Source organism: Odontesthes bonariensis, chromosome 24 (genome assembly GCF_027942865.1).
Source record: "Odontesthes bonariensis isolate fOdoBon6 chromosome 24, fOdoBon6.hap1, whole genome shotgun sequence".
Taxonomy (NCBI): Eukaryota; Metazoa; Chordata; class Actinopteri; order Atheriniformes; family Atherinopsidae; genus Odontesthes; species Odontesthes bonariensis.
The window spans coordinates 29349858-29367606 of NC_134529.1; the positions used below are offsets into that span (position 1 = coordinate 29349858).

General features: G+C 41.5%; 1 protein-coding gene across 1 annotated transcript in view; it reads left to right on the forward strand.

Annotated features, from left to right (window-relative positions):
* The window catches only part of lama4 (laminin, alpha 4), a 43486-nt gene extending 33506 nt beyond the window's left edge, over positions 1-9980 (forward strand). Inside the window, exons 32-40 of the mRNA XM_075458610.1 lie at positions 2338-2491; positions 2592-2785; positions 2915-3104; positions 3194-3349; positions 6284-6443; positions 6928-7055; positions 7167-7260; positions 8076-8195; positions 8273-9980. Of these exons, the coding sequence (XP_075314725.1) occupies positions 2338-2491; positions 2592-2785; positions 2915-3104; positions 3194-3349; positions 6284-6443; positions 6928-7055; positions 7167-7260; positions 8076-8195; positions 8273-8418 (1342 nt within the window). The 3' untranslated portion in view covers positions 8419-9980. The remainder of the gene's footprint in view (positions 1-2337; positions 2492-2591; positions 2786-2914; positions 3105-3193; positions 3350-6283; positions 6444-6927; positions 7056-7166; positions 7261-8075; positions 8196-8272) is intronic.
* The last annotated feature ends 7769 nt before the right edge of the window (positions 9981-17749 follow it).

Here is a 17749-nt window from a genome sequence, read left to right on the forward strand (position 1 = left end):
CAATGCTAAAATATTAAATGTTATGGAAGGAAGAAGTCTCCATGGCCAAATTCCACACTGGTGAAAAATGGGAAAAGAGAGTGTCGGAAAGCTGAGCGCAGATGGAGAAAAACAAATCTCCAGGTTCATTATAACATCTATAAAGAGAAACTTCACTCTTATAATTTACAACTGAGGAATGCAAGAAAGTCCTACTTCTCTAACATCATCACCAAAAACAGTCCTAATGCTCGGGCCTTATTTGCTACAGTTGACAGGCTAACAAACCCTCCTGTGTTAGTGGCAACTGAACTTCATTCCACCATGGCCTGCAATGACTTTGCCAAATTCTTCACAGACAAAATCCAAAATATTAGACAAGCAGTTGGTACATGAGCAGCAGGTGCAGCATATGTACCGTCTCCACCGAAAACCCGTTTAAACACCATGACACAGTTCCAACCCATTAACAGCAAAGACCTGGAGAACATCTTACGTCAGCTGAACTCCTCCTCTTGCTGTTTAGACATCCTGCCAACAGCTTTTTTCAAAAGGGTCTCAAAGATTTTGGAGTCAGACCTGTTACTGATGGTGAACTTGTCTTTAATGTCAGGTGTGTTTCCAGAGCCACTAAAAACAGCTGTAATCAAACCTCTGCTGAAAAAGACACAAATGAACAACTACAGGCCTATCTCAAATGTCCCATTTTTAAGTAAGATCATTGAAAAAGCAGTTTTTCAACAGCTTAATTACTTTTTAAAACAAAATAACTGCTATGACACCTTCCAGTCAGGTTTTAGACAGCAAAAAAAAAAAAAAAGACAGCACCACAGCACTGAGACTGCTCTGACCAAAGTGTTTAATGACATATGTCTGAATACAGACGGTGGAAAAATGTCAGTCTTAGTTTTACTAGATCTCAGTGCTGCATTTGAGACATCCATCCATCCATTTTCTATACCACTGAATCCGTCGGTCGGGTCGCGGGGGGGCTGGAGCCTATCTGAGGAGTCAATGGGCGAGAGGCGGGGTACAACCTGGACAGGTCGCCAGTCCATCGCAGGCATTTGATACAGTTGACCACAATATATTACTCAAACGACTGGAGAACTGGGCGTCTTTCCGGAACTGTACTAAACTGGTTCAAAACATACTTAGAGAACAGGAAGTACTTTGTGCCAATAGGTAACTTTACATCTGAGCACACAAGAGTCACATGTGGAGTTCCCCAAGGTTCCATCCTGGGACCTCTTCTGTTTAACATCTACATGCTCCCGCTGGCACAGATTATAAAAAACAACAAAATAAACTACCATAGCTATGCAGATGACACGCAGATATATATTACAATGTCACCAGGAGACGAGGCCCTGTACAGGCTCGTGGTAAATGCATTGAGGAGATTAATGACTGGATGTGAAACAACTTTCTCCAGCTAAACAAAAACAAAACTGAGGTAATTGTCTTTGGAGCCAAAGAGAAACGATTACAGGTCACCACAGAACTTCAATCTATACACCTAAAAACTACTAACCAGGCCAGAAATCTGGGTGTAGTGATGGACTCAGACCTAAATTTGGAAAAACACATTAAGGCAGTAACAAAGTCAGCCTACTATCACCTTAAGAATATATCAAGGTTAAAGGATCTGATGTGTCAGCAGGACCTGGAAAAACTAGTCCATGCATTCATCTTTAGTAGGCTTGATTACTGTAACAGCATCTTTACAGGTCTACCTAAAAACTGCAGCTTATTCAGAACTCTGCTGCTCGAGTCCTCACTGAGACCAAAGAGGTGGAGCACATCAGTCCAGCTCTGAGGTCTTTACACCGGCTGCCTGTCCATCAGAGGATAGACTTTAAAGTTCTGATGCTGGTCTATAAAGCTCTGAATGGTCCAGGACCAGAACACATCAGTGACCTCCTGACCCAGTATGAACCTTCCAGACCCCTCAGGTCATCTGGATCCGGTCTTTTATCAGTTCCCAGAGTCAGAACCAGACATGGAGAAGCTGCATTCAGCTTCTATGCTCCACATGTCTGGAACAAACTCCCAGAAAGCCTCAGATCAGCTGAAACACTCAGTGTCTTTAAGTCCAGGCTGAAGACACACCTATTTTCAGCTGCATTTGAATAAAGCTCCAAATCTGAAGCTTGAGTTTCAAAACTTAATCACATTTTAACTCCTGATTTTACCTGATTTGATCTATTTTTCTTATTTCTTTCTTTTTTGTTTAAGATTTAAATCGTGCTTTTTATTTCTACTGTTTTAATGTCTCTGTAAAGCACTTTGAATCACCTTGTTGTTGAATTGTGCTGTACAAATAAACTTGCCTTGCCTTTTGCCCTCAATCTGTAGACAAGACCGGGACATTGAGCCAGAGGACTTTCAGAGATACACAGAGAAGGTCCAGACGTCCCTGCAGGACTGCCCATTGCAGCGACCCCCTGCTGCACTGCTGTTAAGGCACAGGGATAGAACTTCTCGAGCTAAACAGAGCCAGTCACAGAAGGTGAAGTAAAAACAGAGCCTACAGTAACCCTTCATAAATCCTGACTTTCCTTTTCATTTCACAGTATGGAAAAAGCGATGTTCTGTGAATGATCTCATAGGTTACTGGGGATAAGTCCAGCCTCATCCCAGACCTGATAGAAGTGAAGAGTGATAACCAGGAGCCATCAGAGCCAAACACTGAGCCCTGCTACCTCTCATCAGCACCCAGAGCAACCCACCAAGCCTTTCACTATGGTGGCATTGCCAACAGCAGGCAGCACTTTGTAGATGTACCAGACTCTCTGTCTGAGAGGTAGGTCAGGCCCAAAACTCTCTCAGAGGAACCTCAGTGTCAAGTCTGCTGAAAAGCTCACTCTGCACATGTAATCCATGCATGGCTTTGTGTTTGCATATGTGAGCAAGTGCTTTGTCTTCCTTCCAGGTGCCACTTCTCCTTGTCCCTGAAGACCCAGTCATCCTTTGGCCTCGTCCTTTATGTATCTGATGTCCAAGAGGACAACTTTATGGCTCTCTTCCTGGCCCATGGGAAACTTGTGTTCACTTTTAACGTGGCAGACCAGAAAGTTAAAATCAAGAGTGAAGAGCGATACAATGATGGTGCATGGCACAATGTAAGTTTATGAAGTTATTCTGTAATGATCAATGTATGTTCCCTTAATTCTGTTTTAAAGTGGCATTCTTCCATCCTCTTCTGCCGTAGATTCATATTATCCGTGATGGGAGTATGGGGAAGTTGATAATTGATGGGCTCAAAGTGCTGGAAGACAGAGCTCAAGGAAACAACTTCTCCTGGCTTGTCAGCAGCCCGCTCTTCATCGGAGGAGTTCCTCCAGGGAGAGCCCAAAAGAATATTCAGGTAAGCTACAAGTAAAAGTTTGGCTTGGGCAAGAAAATACACTGCAGGCAGGGACAATTGAAACCTTCAATATTCTATCAGGGATTTTTCAATGTTGCCATTTTGTGTTCACTCAGAACAGACTGGATGTGATCACACCATCCAGGTTGGCTAACTAGGAAACCACAAATGGTATCATTGTCCCCTTGAACAGTGTTTTTCAATCCTGGTCCTCGGGGACCACTGCCCTGCATGTTTTAGATGTTTCCTGCTCCAGCACACCTGGTTCAAATGAGTGTCCCGTTGTCAGGCCCCTGCAGAGCTTGATGACAAGCTGATCATTCGAATCAGGTGTGTTGGAGCAGGAAACATCTAAAACATGCAGGGCAGTGGTCCCCGAGGACCAGGATTGAAAAACACAACCCAAGAACTCAAAGCATCGTCCAGCAGTTTTTTGGTTCTTCTTTGTGTTTGTTTTCTCAACTTGGATGAAGTAGAACAAGCTTTAAACTGACATTTTATCTGTCACAGGGAAAATTTTCTGTGTTATCAAATCATTTAATTAGATTCAATTCAGTTTATTTATATAGCGCCAAATTACAACAAACGTCATCCCTAAGGCACTTAAATAATATAGTCCAATTCAAGCCAATTAGAGTTCAATTTTATGCTAAAGATACATGATATTCCAAACAGGAGCAGAAACAGCTGCCTCCGAGCAGCTGAGGCATGAGTTACCATGGTGATACAGAAAATCCAGAGCTGAACCTGAAGTCATCGCACTGAGACTCTGATCCTGCTTTGCTGTACAGACCTCAGCTTGTAGGTGACAAAGTAGAACTAATACTGGGTTCTGTATAAAGTCATCCTCTAAAACTACACTGTTTATTTGCAAGAGATTAGCTTACAGCAGTATCACAGAAGGAAGTGTACATTTGGATTTGACCTTACCTTTTAACCCTTACCCACTGAGCAAAGAGACGTTCATACGACGTCTTTTCTAAGTCATTTTTGGACGTCAAATTTTGGTCACCTGAAGGTGCAGACTGTTACTCCAAGCAACGTCTTTTTTCGACGTCTATTGAACGTCCATTTATGACGTCCACAGTACGTCTGTATAGGAGCTATTTCTAGTCCAAATGTGGTCTTTGTGGATGTCTTTTCGATGTCAAATTCGGACTCATTTTAGACATTGGTTTTATACTGTATTGCTTATAGTTTCTATGCATAACTGTAGTGGCATGCTGTTCCAGTTCATTTTCCTATAGCTTTATTTGACCTTCTCACCAGCAGACGGTAACTGGAAATGCATACCAAGGCATGATACATTTCCACTTCAAATCTGCTGCTGAGCCAAATGAAGCTACAGTAAAATGAACTGATACAAGAAACAGGTTCCTACCTTCAGGACATGAGACTACAGTCAGGTTAACAATAAATCACAATCCAACCGCGACTGCTGTTTTCCCCATCTTTATAACCCTAAAGTTTGAAAAAAACAAAGTGGTAAATACAATAAATAAAATGACACTTCTTGGACTATTAAAATACTTTTTACACAGATAAATGGATATTGGAATGGAATAACACACATTCCCTTTGTCTATACTTTCATTAATAAAAAAAATAATAAAAAAATGCAACACACTGAGGACAGCAGCTACAGTGTCATATGCACATGTAAAACAATACTATTAGCCACATAGCTTGTTGTGGAGAAAAAGGAGTCGGAACTGCCGTAGTCAGCCTCTCATGGGGAATTTATTGAACAAACCGTCACAGAGACATGTGCATTTCAGAATGTCCAGAAATTCCCTTTGACCTCATTTTGTGACACTCTTTTATACTGCCCTGCTTCATACAATGCGTACGTGGCTCAAGCCCAATCTCTCTAAGGCGCCTGGCTTTCGCCATTATCGTAAACAAGCTCATTCTAACCTTAAACAATATTCATATGGACCGAACAACAAGGCACGCGGCGTAATTAGGCCATGTCATGACATTTCTCACCCACAAGCTGAGCAAAGTTTCTTCAAACAAAATCAGCCCTCGAGTGACTTTGAAGCCCCCTCTCCACTCTTTTGCGGCGCATGCTTTAAATGCTCTGAAGCATGTATCCTTATAAGTTCCTCAGTGGCCATATTATCAAATTGCATGACTCCATCTGTACAAGTAGAAAAAGACAAATGATAAGAAATATGCAAAGGCAAACTGTGTTCATACACCAAGTCTGCATATCTGTAAGCAAAAATATGTTGCTCATGCTATGCATCAACTATTAATACAAAACAATCAGCCATTGTATTTTAAAAGTTAACAGGGAAGGAAATGTTTTGTCCAATCAAGTCAATTTTCAGAGATTGGCAGGAGCAAAATTTTTTTCCCTTCAACGTGAAATATGGGCTTACCTTGTATTGCTCTGTAAATCTTCGCCATTTCCATCGTTTTTTTTGCCCTTTTTCCCCTTGCCCTTCATGTTAAAATTCCTCATAAGGGCATTGGTGAAGAGTCTAAAGAAAAATTACATCTATAAATCAATTTGAACAATATATATAAGGATAACAAAGGAATAGCACATGTCAGAAATCCTTCATAATATCAAGGAACCCTTATGTTCCCCTCATATCCCAGAACAATTCAGTGAGAGATCAGTAACAGTATAACAAAATGGTAAGTTTAAGCTGTGGGTCAGAGCATCAAACAATAAACTCCTCAGAGCTGAGGGGAACCTTTTAATCACACGATCTTGTTATCCACTGTACGTACAGTATACATGTATTATAAGTTTAATGTAATTGTGTAATCAGTTGTTTTATGCTTGATGTTATGGCTAATGAAGTTATCCTTGTAAGATTGGTTACTACATCTTTCAAGTGTTCCACTTTCATTTCTTTCTGAGATTTGTTTGTCAGCTTGCTGTGTGGGAAATACTCTGTTTCTTGTATTTCTCTCCAGAGAAACTCTGCATATAGTTTTACTGGCTGTTTGAAGAACCTTCAGCTTGATGGACAGAGGCTGTCCTCTGTGGCAGAGACATTTGGGGTTACCCCATGCTTCGAAGGGCTCTCTGAGGCAGGAACATTCTTCTCTGAGGAAGGAGGATATGTCATTCTGGGTCTGTTTCTCTCAGTTATACACATTTATCTCATCAACTGCAAAGAAATCATAAACTATATTTAATTATTAAGTATCCAAAGTGCTGATTTTGTGTATTCCTCCTCTGAAATGTTGACATAGCATATATTTTTGACAATATCAACAAATGTTTTCAAGCTAAACATCTGTTATGTCACATGGTTCATCAACACTCGAGCCATTCTCACCATCTTGTGTGCATTGAGAAAGTGTGTCTGGATGAAGGAACGTGATATCCTCAGCACAGCTGGAGGGAATTTGGGTCAGTGTTTAGAGGGGATGGAGGAGGATGAAGGAATGGTGAGGGCCCTCACAAGGAAACAGGATCAGCTTTGAATGAGTCGAGTGATTTCACACATGCTCCCAAAACAGAAAAAGATGTTAATGGGGTGAAAAGGCAAAGGTCAATCCAGGTAAGGTATCCAAAACTCACTTTATCTTTCTGTCTTTGCTCCTTTCTGCAGATGAATCGTTTGAGCTGGGGCTGAAATTTGAGCTGGTGATAGAAGTGCGCCCTCGTGTGGCATCTGGTGTGCTACTACATGTGCGCACAGCAGAGGGTTTTTTCACTATGTACATTCATGGAGGCGCAGTGAGTCCTCACAGTTATCCACAACATCCTCTTTAGTTTGGTCCAACTGCAAGGTCTTCCTCTAGATACAAGACGTTATTTCTTTTTTTCATTTCATGATTTTTATTTCAGGTGGTGGTTCTTGTAAACGATGGCACCCATGAGTTCTTCACCAAGGTTTCGCCAAGACAGGGTGTGTGTGGTGGCACCTGGCACAAAATTACAGGTGAGATTTTATGGTCAGCATTCAGAAGCCTTTCAAGTAATTAGGAGACATAGCTGAAAAGAGTGAGCAGGGGATTTGTTCGACAGCATAACATAACATTAAATGCTTTTTTAACCGTCTTAGCTCTGATGGAAATGAAGTATCTGTATGGCTCTGTTGCAATACAAAACTAACATAACTGTGTTTATCAAAAGCTGAGTTAAGACCTGATATTTAGATGATCTAAAAATATAAATATGGCAATGGCAAGGAAGAAGGGCATTAAAAGTCCAAATTATGGCTTGTAAAAACCAAACAGCACTGACTGCGGCTCGCTGTCTGGTGAAATAACTTTGGCTCAAATGGATTTGAATAAACAAATTTAAAGCTCAACAACATGACATCATTTGTTCTGATTTTGAGCAGGACATTATTGTTTGCATGGCATAACATATTTTCTTGTGTCGTGCAAAAAAATAATGCCATGATGTAAAATGTAATCAAATACACAAACTCCAGTTGGTTCTTTAAAAACCCATTTGACCTGGTTTGCAGTCCTGACTAAGCTATTACTAGATGGACTTGTCATAGTAACAGTACTTATAGACTCTTAAGTTTACTTGTAAAGGATATTCTATATAAAACATTGTTACTTTTCTCTACTAAATCAATTAAATGTTTTCTCCACCACTTGAGTGTGCAGGTATTTGAATAATACTTTAGAATCACCTCAGGCCGATAAGAGAAAAAGGAGTCACCATAGTGAGTTTATGTGCCTTGGTCTATAAAATATGGCTATTCAAAGAGCTTTAGGACTAAATGCATTCTGCCCTCAGTGATCCGGGATGCCAACGTTGTCCAGCTGGATGTGGACTCTGAGATCAGCCATGTTGTTGGACCTGTGAACCCCAGTTCCACGGACACCAGGAAGCCAGTATTCATTGGTGGAGCTCCACGTAAGCTGGCGACAACAGCAACTTCTTCTGATTTTCTCTTGTTGCAGTCTTTTCTCATCAATTCTTCCTCCTCTCAGATCAATTCCTCCCAGAAAGCATTGCTACCAGGAAGGCCTATGTGGGTTGTGTGAAGAATCTGACCATCAACAGCATCCAAGCAAGCTTCAGCAAAGCCATTCTGGTCAGTGGGGCTGTCGGCGTTGGAAGCTGTCCAGCAGCATAACCTTTCTGTCATGAGCCCCAGGACAGCACTGACAGAACGCATTTTAGTATTTGTCATTTTGTTAAACACACCCACTTAAGAGTAGTGCTGTTATTTTCATTCTATCATTTATGTCTTTCTGTCTGAAATTTTATGATTCTTTTTTTTTGCCTTGCACCAAGAATATGACCAAAATGTCCAAATTCAAACAGCATTTCTAATTTAAAGAAAAGTGCAAAACAATCTGAATGGAACCATCCTGTGAAACTTCCAATATATCCAAGTTGTTTACTTTCTTTATTCACACAATCCAGTGCATGAAGCACATGCATGGATTAGGGCTGGGCGAGTTAACTCCTTATTATCGCGTTAACTCACTAATTATTTAACACAGACAAATATTTTATCGCACATTAGCGCAAAAGTCTGCTGCTGTCTGCTGCGGAACCGGAAAAGAAAGTAATCGGCAGATCCACCAAACATGGAGAAGGGTACGGAACTTTTTCAGACGGCGGAGTCGACAGAACCAAAGTCATCTGTAAACACTGCCAAGTTGAATTGTCTTCTCAGCGTAGTAGTTCCAGTCTAAAATATCACTTAAAGGCAAAACACACAACTGATAGCAGCAAGTCATTCAAGGAAACAGACAGTGGAGCGAGGCTTCTACATAAAAACTACAGAAAGATGCTGATGTTAAAAGTGTGTTTGCACAACTAATGTTATGGCACTTTCATTCATATGGCAGCACATTTAAAATAAAGCTAAATGCTAAAAGCTATACACTACTTTTGGATTCATTTTGGATTTTGCGTACAAATGCGATTAATCGTGATTAATCAGGGAAATCATGTGATTAATTAGATTAAACATTTTAATCGTTGCCCAGCCCTAGCATGGATATTAATTCTTTCCACAGAACAGTGTGCTCCATCACTGTGTAATCTTAATTCCCCAATTTTCAAACAAATTCGTGTTGAAAACCTTACTGTTTTTGTACTCTTTTTATATCTGTTAATAAACAATATTTTACATCTGCATAAGATAGACTTGTTTCAGGTTCATTTCAAAAGATTAGAAGTCTGGTACTTTCAACCCACCATATTTTACAAAGTGAGGAAACACAGAGAAGCATGTTGCTGCTTTTTTGTCTTATTTAAAACCCCATCCAAATGAGTTTAAGAGGAGGTGTTGCAATGCAGGGCAGGAACAAAATGAACAGAAAATGAGGAGGAAGTTCAAACCATATTCTCTTCATCAGATTGCTACCAATTAATGGACGAGCTTGGAGGTTGGAATGACTCTTAACACCTCTGTACCTGGCTTTCAGACTGTAGAAAGAGAGGGAACAATAAAGGAGGGGGGCTTGTTAACAACTGATGGTGTAATGCTGGACATCACTGATAAGGTGATATGGGTGGCAGAGATGTTTAGATGGGTGTCAAAGTGAAATCCATCCACCAGGATGCAGATTTTCCCAGCAGAACACTGCACTGGATTAAGATGAGAAGTGTTGCTCACTTTACCTGTCAGTGGTTTTAATCTTATGGCTAATTTGTGTATATAACAATAATGTATCATTTCCCTTTGGGCTTAATAAAGTATTTAAGTCATTAAAGTTCGTGCATATATAAGCTAATTCTTTCAAGGGATACGACATATCTTTCAAGTGAAAATATGAAGCACATTACACCATCTTTCTGAACATAGACGGGTCATCACCCAGGTGCGCATGGAACTACACTGTTTCTTTCTGTACATTTTTCAATTTGTGACTGTACAAACAAATGAGCTATTTTTTTTAAAGTATATTTTTTATTCAAGAAAGCACAAAGTAAGATTCATTTAAATACAATATCTTGAATTGGATTTGATTTATTTTTAACAAACAGAACCCACCCACCCACAACACCCATATACTGCTGTAAAGGGGAAAAAAAAACACATATAAGCATAGATAGCAAAGTTAAATAAATGAACAATGCAATAAATGAAATAAATAAAGGGAAAAACAGTAATAATGATAGTAGTAATGCTAGTAAGAATGAAAGTGTTTATACAGTGATGAGAAAATTGAGAAAAATAAATAAATAAACAATAATAATAATAATAATAATGACAGAAAATGGGGGCATTACATATTCAAGTACATGTCAATAATTAGGCAAAATCAAATATATATCTATAAACAAAAGAGCTATTTAAACGTATAATCTCTGTAAACTTAACAGGATTTTTATTTAAATCTAGTATTTTATTTCTAAACTACTTTGTCCCCCTGGCGTATTTTATTGGTTTGTTTGTATATGACTTTATATTAGACTTTATATTTTACATTATATTTTAGTTATTTACTTTGTCTTTTGAATGCTTTGAATTTAGCTGTGTTGAGTTAATGTGATTGAGTAAAGTTATTCAAGGCTCAGAGCCTTATAAAAATCCTTTTGAAATCTTTTTACATCACTCTGTAGCGACCCGACGTGAGTGCTTACCGGATGTGAGTACTCCGGATATCCGGGCGCGTATTTACGACAGTTTTACCTCAGCTACTTAATTTGAGTAGCACAGACCTAGTTGAGTAGGAGGAGAGAATCTGTGGTCTGACTCCTGACAGAAGATGGAAGGCTTTTATGAGAATGTAAAAACGTTTTTAGAGATGGGGCAAGTTTTGCCCCTCTGGGGGAAGGAGGAAAGATGGAAGGTTCGCTGCGCATTGAAAAACTTTGTACTGAAAGCAATTATAGGCCTACCTATCCGCTTCCTCGGAAGCGGAGGCGCATTTATTGCTGTCATTAATCATGTTATTACATTTTGTTGTTTTACTCTGTTTTGTCAGAATGTCAATGTTTGTCAGAACTGTCACTTGATGCTGACTAGCACTTATAAAGGCAGCGTTCACGACAGCGAGCCAAGGAGATGATGTGCGATCAGGACTTAACCTCACGTAGCCTTATCAAAAAGTCTAAATTCGTTAGGCCTATAATTTTTCTTGTTTTAATAGATCGTCGCATATTTTATGTCGAACCAAAGCGGCAGTACATGCGGCTGGTGGTGACCAGTGACGCGGAAAAAACTGCCGTCCTTAACGAGTGCCACAATCTCCCTGGGTCTGGCAACCACAGAGGTGTAAGGGGTACTAGAAATAAAACTATTGCTGGCTATTTCTGGGACGGCCAGGCAAAGGACGTCGAGAACTGGGTAAGTAAGAAGCCTACTTTTATTCAGAATTTTATTCATATCATCTTGTATGCCTAGTTCCTCATTGTGTCTGATTTTGTCGTCACACGCAGTAAAAATGTGAGTGGAAAGAAGTCTCCTATGTGTTGTTATTATTTGTCTAAGGTGAGATGCGGCCACAAGTGTCAGCTCAATGACCCCATCCAAACGGATGCCCCAGCCCTGCATCCCATAAAGGTAGCGAGTTTTTATTCAATTCAAGCAGGCGGTTTGCATTCTTTCAAGAAAAAACATACACAATGTGTGTTACTTTTATGTATCCATCTGCAAAATGTAGGTGACATAAATATGAGGCATTTTTGTCAGGTTACAGATCCCTGGACCGTCATCGGGCTGGACCTTGTTGGTCCACTGAAGGAAACGGAAAGAGGACATAAGTACATCATGTCCATGACCGACCTGTACAGTAAGTGGGTTGCTGCCGCCCCTCTTCCTTTATGAACCCACCACAAACTTGATCCAACCAGTCAGCTGATTGTAAGACAAGTACACAGGTGTACTGGTTACCCGGATAAGTTACCTCTGTTGGAAGGAAAGACTGAAGTGTGTGTGCGCACACCTGACCCTTTACTGTCCATTTGTGTGTACGTCTTCCTCTCGGACCGGTGATCCCTCATTCAACCTGGTGACTGAAAAGGACCCTGTGGAGGACCTGGTTGTGGATCCTGTGGAGGACCACGTGAGGGAGGCCGAGAACATGCCAATGGTAAGCAAATTGGCATGAAACTACAATAGTCCACAATTTAGCAATGTGAAGCTATAGTTCCCCTGTGCCCTGCCCCGTTGTGTACAAAGTGTTTTTAGGGGTCAGGGGTCTGTTTTATTTGCTGTGCTTTTATGGTTATGGTATGCTTTTAATATGGTTGCATGATACCTCTACATTGCGAACTTTGTGCTGTAAACATCTGTGTGCTGTGATTACTGTGTAGAGGTGTGCAATTATTTATTATTTATTTATTTATTAATTATTTATTTTCTTGTTTGTGTTGGTTTTCTTTGTTTGCTGTGCCTTGATTGCTGTGTTTTTTTCCCCTTTGTTTGGAGTTTGTTTTTTTTTTTATTTGTTTTAGTTTTCTTCGTTTGCTGTGCAGGAAGTTCGCAATGTAGTTGTTTCGTTTTTCCAATTACTGTCCACCTCTTAGTGTTCATCATCTCCTGTTCTAGCAGGCCTACATTGGCTGCCTGTCTCCTATAGAACTGACTTTAAGATTCTGCTAACAGTGTTTAAAGCATTACACGGTCTTGCTCCCTGTTGCATCTCTGACGTGCTCTCTTTTTATGCCCCTGCCCCTAACCCTAGTGACTGTCTCAAATGTATACCTCTACATTGTGAACACAGTCCACTGCTAAGCAGTAAGATCATGTACTAACTTCTGTGTTGGTTTTCTTTGTTTGCTGTGCTTCAAGTTCGCAATGTGTACTATACATGTTAATATCAGAGTAGCACTGTGCTTTTATTACTCGCCTGCCCTCTCTGCACATTTAGAATGTTTTATACAAGAAGAAGAAAATAAAGGAAAGTATATGTTTTGCAACAACTGTGTCCTCAAGTTCTTTCAAACCTGCAGGGGAAATTGTTTGTGTACAGCAGCCCTAGTGATGCCTCACCCTTAATGAGACTGGCGTAGTCAAAGTTTTGACCTGTGTAACATCCCCTGGTTACACATGCACCAGGTTTTCATAAATTAGACACTTGTTGATACTTAACGGTTAGTGGAATTTCAAATAGCGTTAATTTTTTATTTTTTTTGTAGCATACAGAAGTAAAGACAGATTGCCCCCAAAAATGTCAGGTGGCACAACAACAGAAAATTGTCTTTGGTGTGGCTCCGGTCTCTCACAGACATTAGACGGTGCCCAGGTACCTAAAAACTTCCACGTGCTCCACTGTCTGCCCTTGGATGGAGTGGCTGGAACAGAGAGTGAGTGTGTATGTGTGTGTATATATATATATTTTTTTTATTATTTATTTATTTTTTTTGTCATTCACCAATGTATGCAAAAGTAATCATATAAAACCAGTTAGTATATATTTTGCAAAATTAATCGTATAAAACCAGTTAGTCTACTGTTTATGTCCCCTTAATTGGAAAGTGAAGAAAAGGGTTGGGACTTTTTACCTGTGTATTTTCAAAATGCAGCTTCGCTGGACTCAAAATCCAGGATCTCCTACCCTACCTTTAAAGCAGAGATGAGCTACTGTGTATAAAGTTATTGAAAATTATGAACAGAACTGAATTGTAAAAATAAAAGGTGTATCTCAAGTAGCAAGTTTAGTTACATGATCCCACACTGATTTGGAGTCAATTAATCACATGACATGGAAGCTATTGAGCAAAAATGCTAATATTTACATATAAGTATTAATAAAAAAATATGAACAGATCTAAAATGTAAAAATAAAAGGTGTATCTCATGCAGCCAGTGTAGTTGCATGATCCCAAACTGATTTGGAGTCAATTGATCACATGACCTGGAAGCTATTGAGCAAAAATTTACATATAAAAATTCATAAAAAGACCGTGGTGAAGTTAGTTTGATATTGGATTTTCGACAGATATTCACAATAAGGAAATAAGGTGTCTTTTTTTTTCAAACCAATATCAAACCAACTTCACCACGGTCTGTAGCGGCAGCTGCAGCAGACACATTTCCGGAAAGGTACTGGCTTGATTAAATTCATTCTGGACTCTATATCTGACCACATGAAGACCTCGGGACACTTCTGTTTGGCTTTAGGGACCCTCTACTCACTACCACGTAAGTGTTATGTTGTTTGGAGCTGTAGAAGAGGTATAAAAATAGCGTTTTGTAGCGGTGACATCATATGCCCCCGTCACCTCCAGGCTAACGACTTTTGGCTAAAAACGGTCAAATTGAAATTCTCAAAACACATCCGAATGACATGATTTTGATGTCAACTCAACGTATGTACTCCCAACATCCCGTAAATTGATCTAAAGTGCATTTTACTCCGGATTATCCCTTTAAATATCACATTTTTTCATTTTTATTTTATTTTGAAAACAGGAAGTTGGAACACGCTGCAGTCGTCCTCTCCGTGTGTTTACTGTAAAGTCTGCAATACGGCTGCACTTGAAATGTTGGAGTGGCTTGTTGCGAATGTCTGTCGAATATCCAACTTAAAACTAACTTCATACAAGTTACAACAGAGTAGTTTAGCCTCTTAACGGGCTGTAATTACTATCAAACCTGAAAGAAGCTGGTGGAGTAAAAATCCCAGCTTCACATGATCCAGTTGTGGCGTTTACATTCCCAAGTAGCGCGAGGCGGACGACATTATATTTCTAATGCGTTTGTTTATTTAACATAGACACGACCAACACGCTGACATCACCCCCCACAGCTGATAGACTGCCTGATTGATATAACTTGCCCAGCTGTGTGCATAGAACTCAGGGCCGAGTCACACATGCGCAGTATGCCGTATTATGCACTTAAACATTTACTCTACATGACATCTCCCCCCCTTTTCAAGTATAGTAGGCAAAACACTATACCAACATGGACTGTTAACTTTAACTATACGTTTAATCTTGTACACCCACATTATCTCAGTCATGCCCAACAGGAAAAACATTCTTACAAAGTTTCTCCTGTTTTTTTTTTTGTTTTTTTTTTCCTCAACAGTAACTAAGGGTGTGGGTAGACTGCCACAGTCCCTTGAGATGAGAAGGGATTTATTCTGCCCTTTTGTCCATCATCCCAACTAACTTGCATACCTGGGGTTTGGTTTAACAGTCCGACCAAACCTGGTGACGACTGAAGTTGGGTGTCCAGAGGAACCAGGCGTGTCAGCAGGAGCACTGGCGGTGGTTAAGCCCTGCTCAGCTGGCTCATGCTGTCCATCTTGATCCGTCGGCTGAGGAACATCCATCTTTCGCGGTGATGACAGCTCCTGGTTGACCAGCCGGATGTGGCGCCGATTCCGTCGCGGTGTGTCGCCTCGCTCCGTCTCCAGTGTAAAGGAACGTGGCGCAGCCTCTTGGCGCTGCACAGTCGCTGATGTTGTCCAAGCCTTTTCTCCGTCAATCTTCAATCTGACTTTATCGCCGATGGAGAGTGGTAGTAGAGGCTTGGTGGAGTACCTGCGGTTGTAGTACTTCGCATAGGACTGTTTTGCTTTTGCGTCCTTTTCCTTGACAGTCTCTAGATTTGGCCACATTGGCCGCAGGCTCTCTTTGAGTACAGGGAGTGTTGTTCGGATTTCACGACCCATTAGCAACTTGGCGGGACTTTGCCTAGTTGGCTCTGTTGGTGTTGATCGATAGCTCAGAAGAGCTAGATGAGGGTTGTCTTGCTTGAGAATCCCTTTTGCCGTCTTCACCGCTCGTTCTGCCATACCGTTGGATTGTGGGAAATGAGGGCTTGAAGTAACGTGCTGGAAGTCGTACTCAGCTGTAAAGTTTCTAAACTGTTCGGCTGAGAACTGCGGGCCGTTATCTGTCATGATCTCCTCTGGAATCCCATAGCGTGTGAAGATGCTTTTCAGCTTTTGTATGACGGTTTCTGAGTTTGTCTTTGGTAAGTCGAGGATCTCGAGCCATCTGGAGAAGTAGTCGATCACGATCAAGTAGTGACGACCTTTGAACTCGCACAGGTCAGCTGCGAGCTTTTGCCATGGTAGATCTGGCAATGGTGTAGCGATCAACGGTTCTCTGTTTTGACTCGGTCTGTAGATGCTGCAATGTTTACATGACATCACAAGCTTTTTCACATCACTGGCGATGCCCGGCCACCACACAGCGCCATTGTACCGTTCTCGGCACTTGGTAAGGCCTTGGTGGCCCTCGTGAATCTTCTGCAACATGTAGTCTCTCATACTGCTAGGAATCACAATCTGCTTGCCACGTCGCAGCAATCCATTGGCCTCACTGAGTGAGCCGCGCTCTCTGAAGTAGGTGCTTGCTCTGACAGCTACACTCTTTAAGTGTTCCGGCCACCCATTTTGGACATACTTGAGGACACTCTGGAGCTCAGCATCTGTTCTTGCCTGATCTTTTATCTGCTCGATGATCGGCTTCCTCACTCTCAGGTCATCCTCCACTGAGTCCACGTACGCTTTCACCTCCCCTTCTAGGTCACCTGGATTGGTGTCCGCCATGGGTTGCCTAGATAGGGCGTCTGCGACGATTAAGTGTTTGCCTGGAACATATTCTGCGACTGGGTTAAACTTCATTAACCTGATAAGCAGGCGCTGACACCGAATCGGTGTGGTGTCGAGGTCTTTTGTGTTTATTAGAGTTGTCAGTGGCTTGTGGTCTGTAAGCAGCTTGTAGCTCTCTAAGCCACAAAGATACTGGTAGAAACGCTCAGAGGCCCACACTCCAGCAAGGCACTCTTTTTCGATCTGAGCGTATCTCTTCTCGGCATCAGTCAACGTACGCGAACAGAACGCAACAGGCTTCAGGACCCCTTCATGGCTCTGCAGGAGGACTCCTCCGAGCCCGTAACTGCTTGCGTCTGCACTGACGACGGTTGGCTTCGCTGGATCAAAGAACTCCAAGACTGGTGCTGATGAGATTAACCGTTTCACATCTGTGAACGCTCTGTCTTGCTGAGGACCCCAGCACCAGTCACGCTCAGTCTTGAGCAGCTCGTTGAGCGGCTGTAACACCGTGGAGAGGTTTGGTAGGTAACGGCCAATGTAGTTCACCATACCAAGCAGCCGTCTCAGCTCACTCACATTCTGAGGTGGTTCCATTGTTGTTATGGCTTTGACCCTCTCTGGATTGGGGCTATGCCATCCTTGGTCACGACCTGTCCCAGGAAGTTCAGCTCTGGTTGGCTAAGCCTGCATTTGTCTTTGTTGAGTCGTAAACCTGCGGCGGTGATCGTCTCCATGACTCGCTTTAGCCTCTGGTCGTGTATTTCCTGTGTTTCTCCGCAGACCAATATGTCGTCCATGTACACGACTGTCCCCTCGTGCCCATGCAGTAGCTCAGACATCTTTCGCTGAAAGATCTCGGGCGCCGATGTGATCCCAAACGGTAGGCGCTTAAAATAGTATCTGCCTTGGGGCGTGATGAAGGTGGTCAGACGTGCACTTTCCTCTTCTAGAGGAATTTGCCAGAATCCGCTCTCGGCGTCGAGGCTG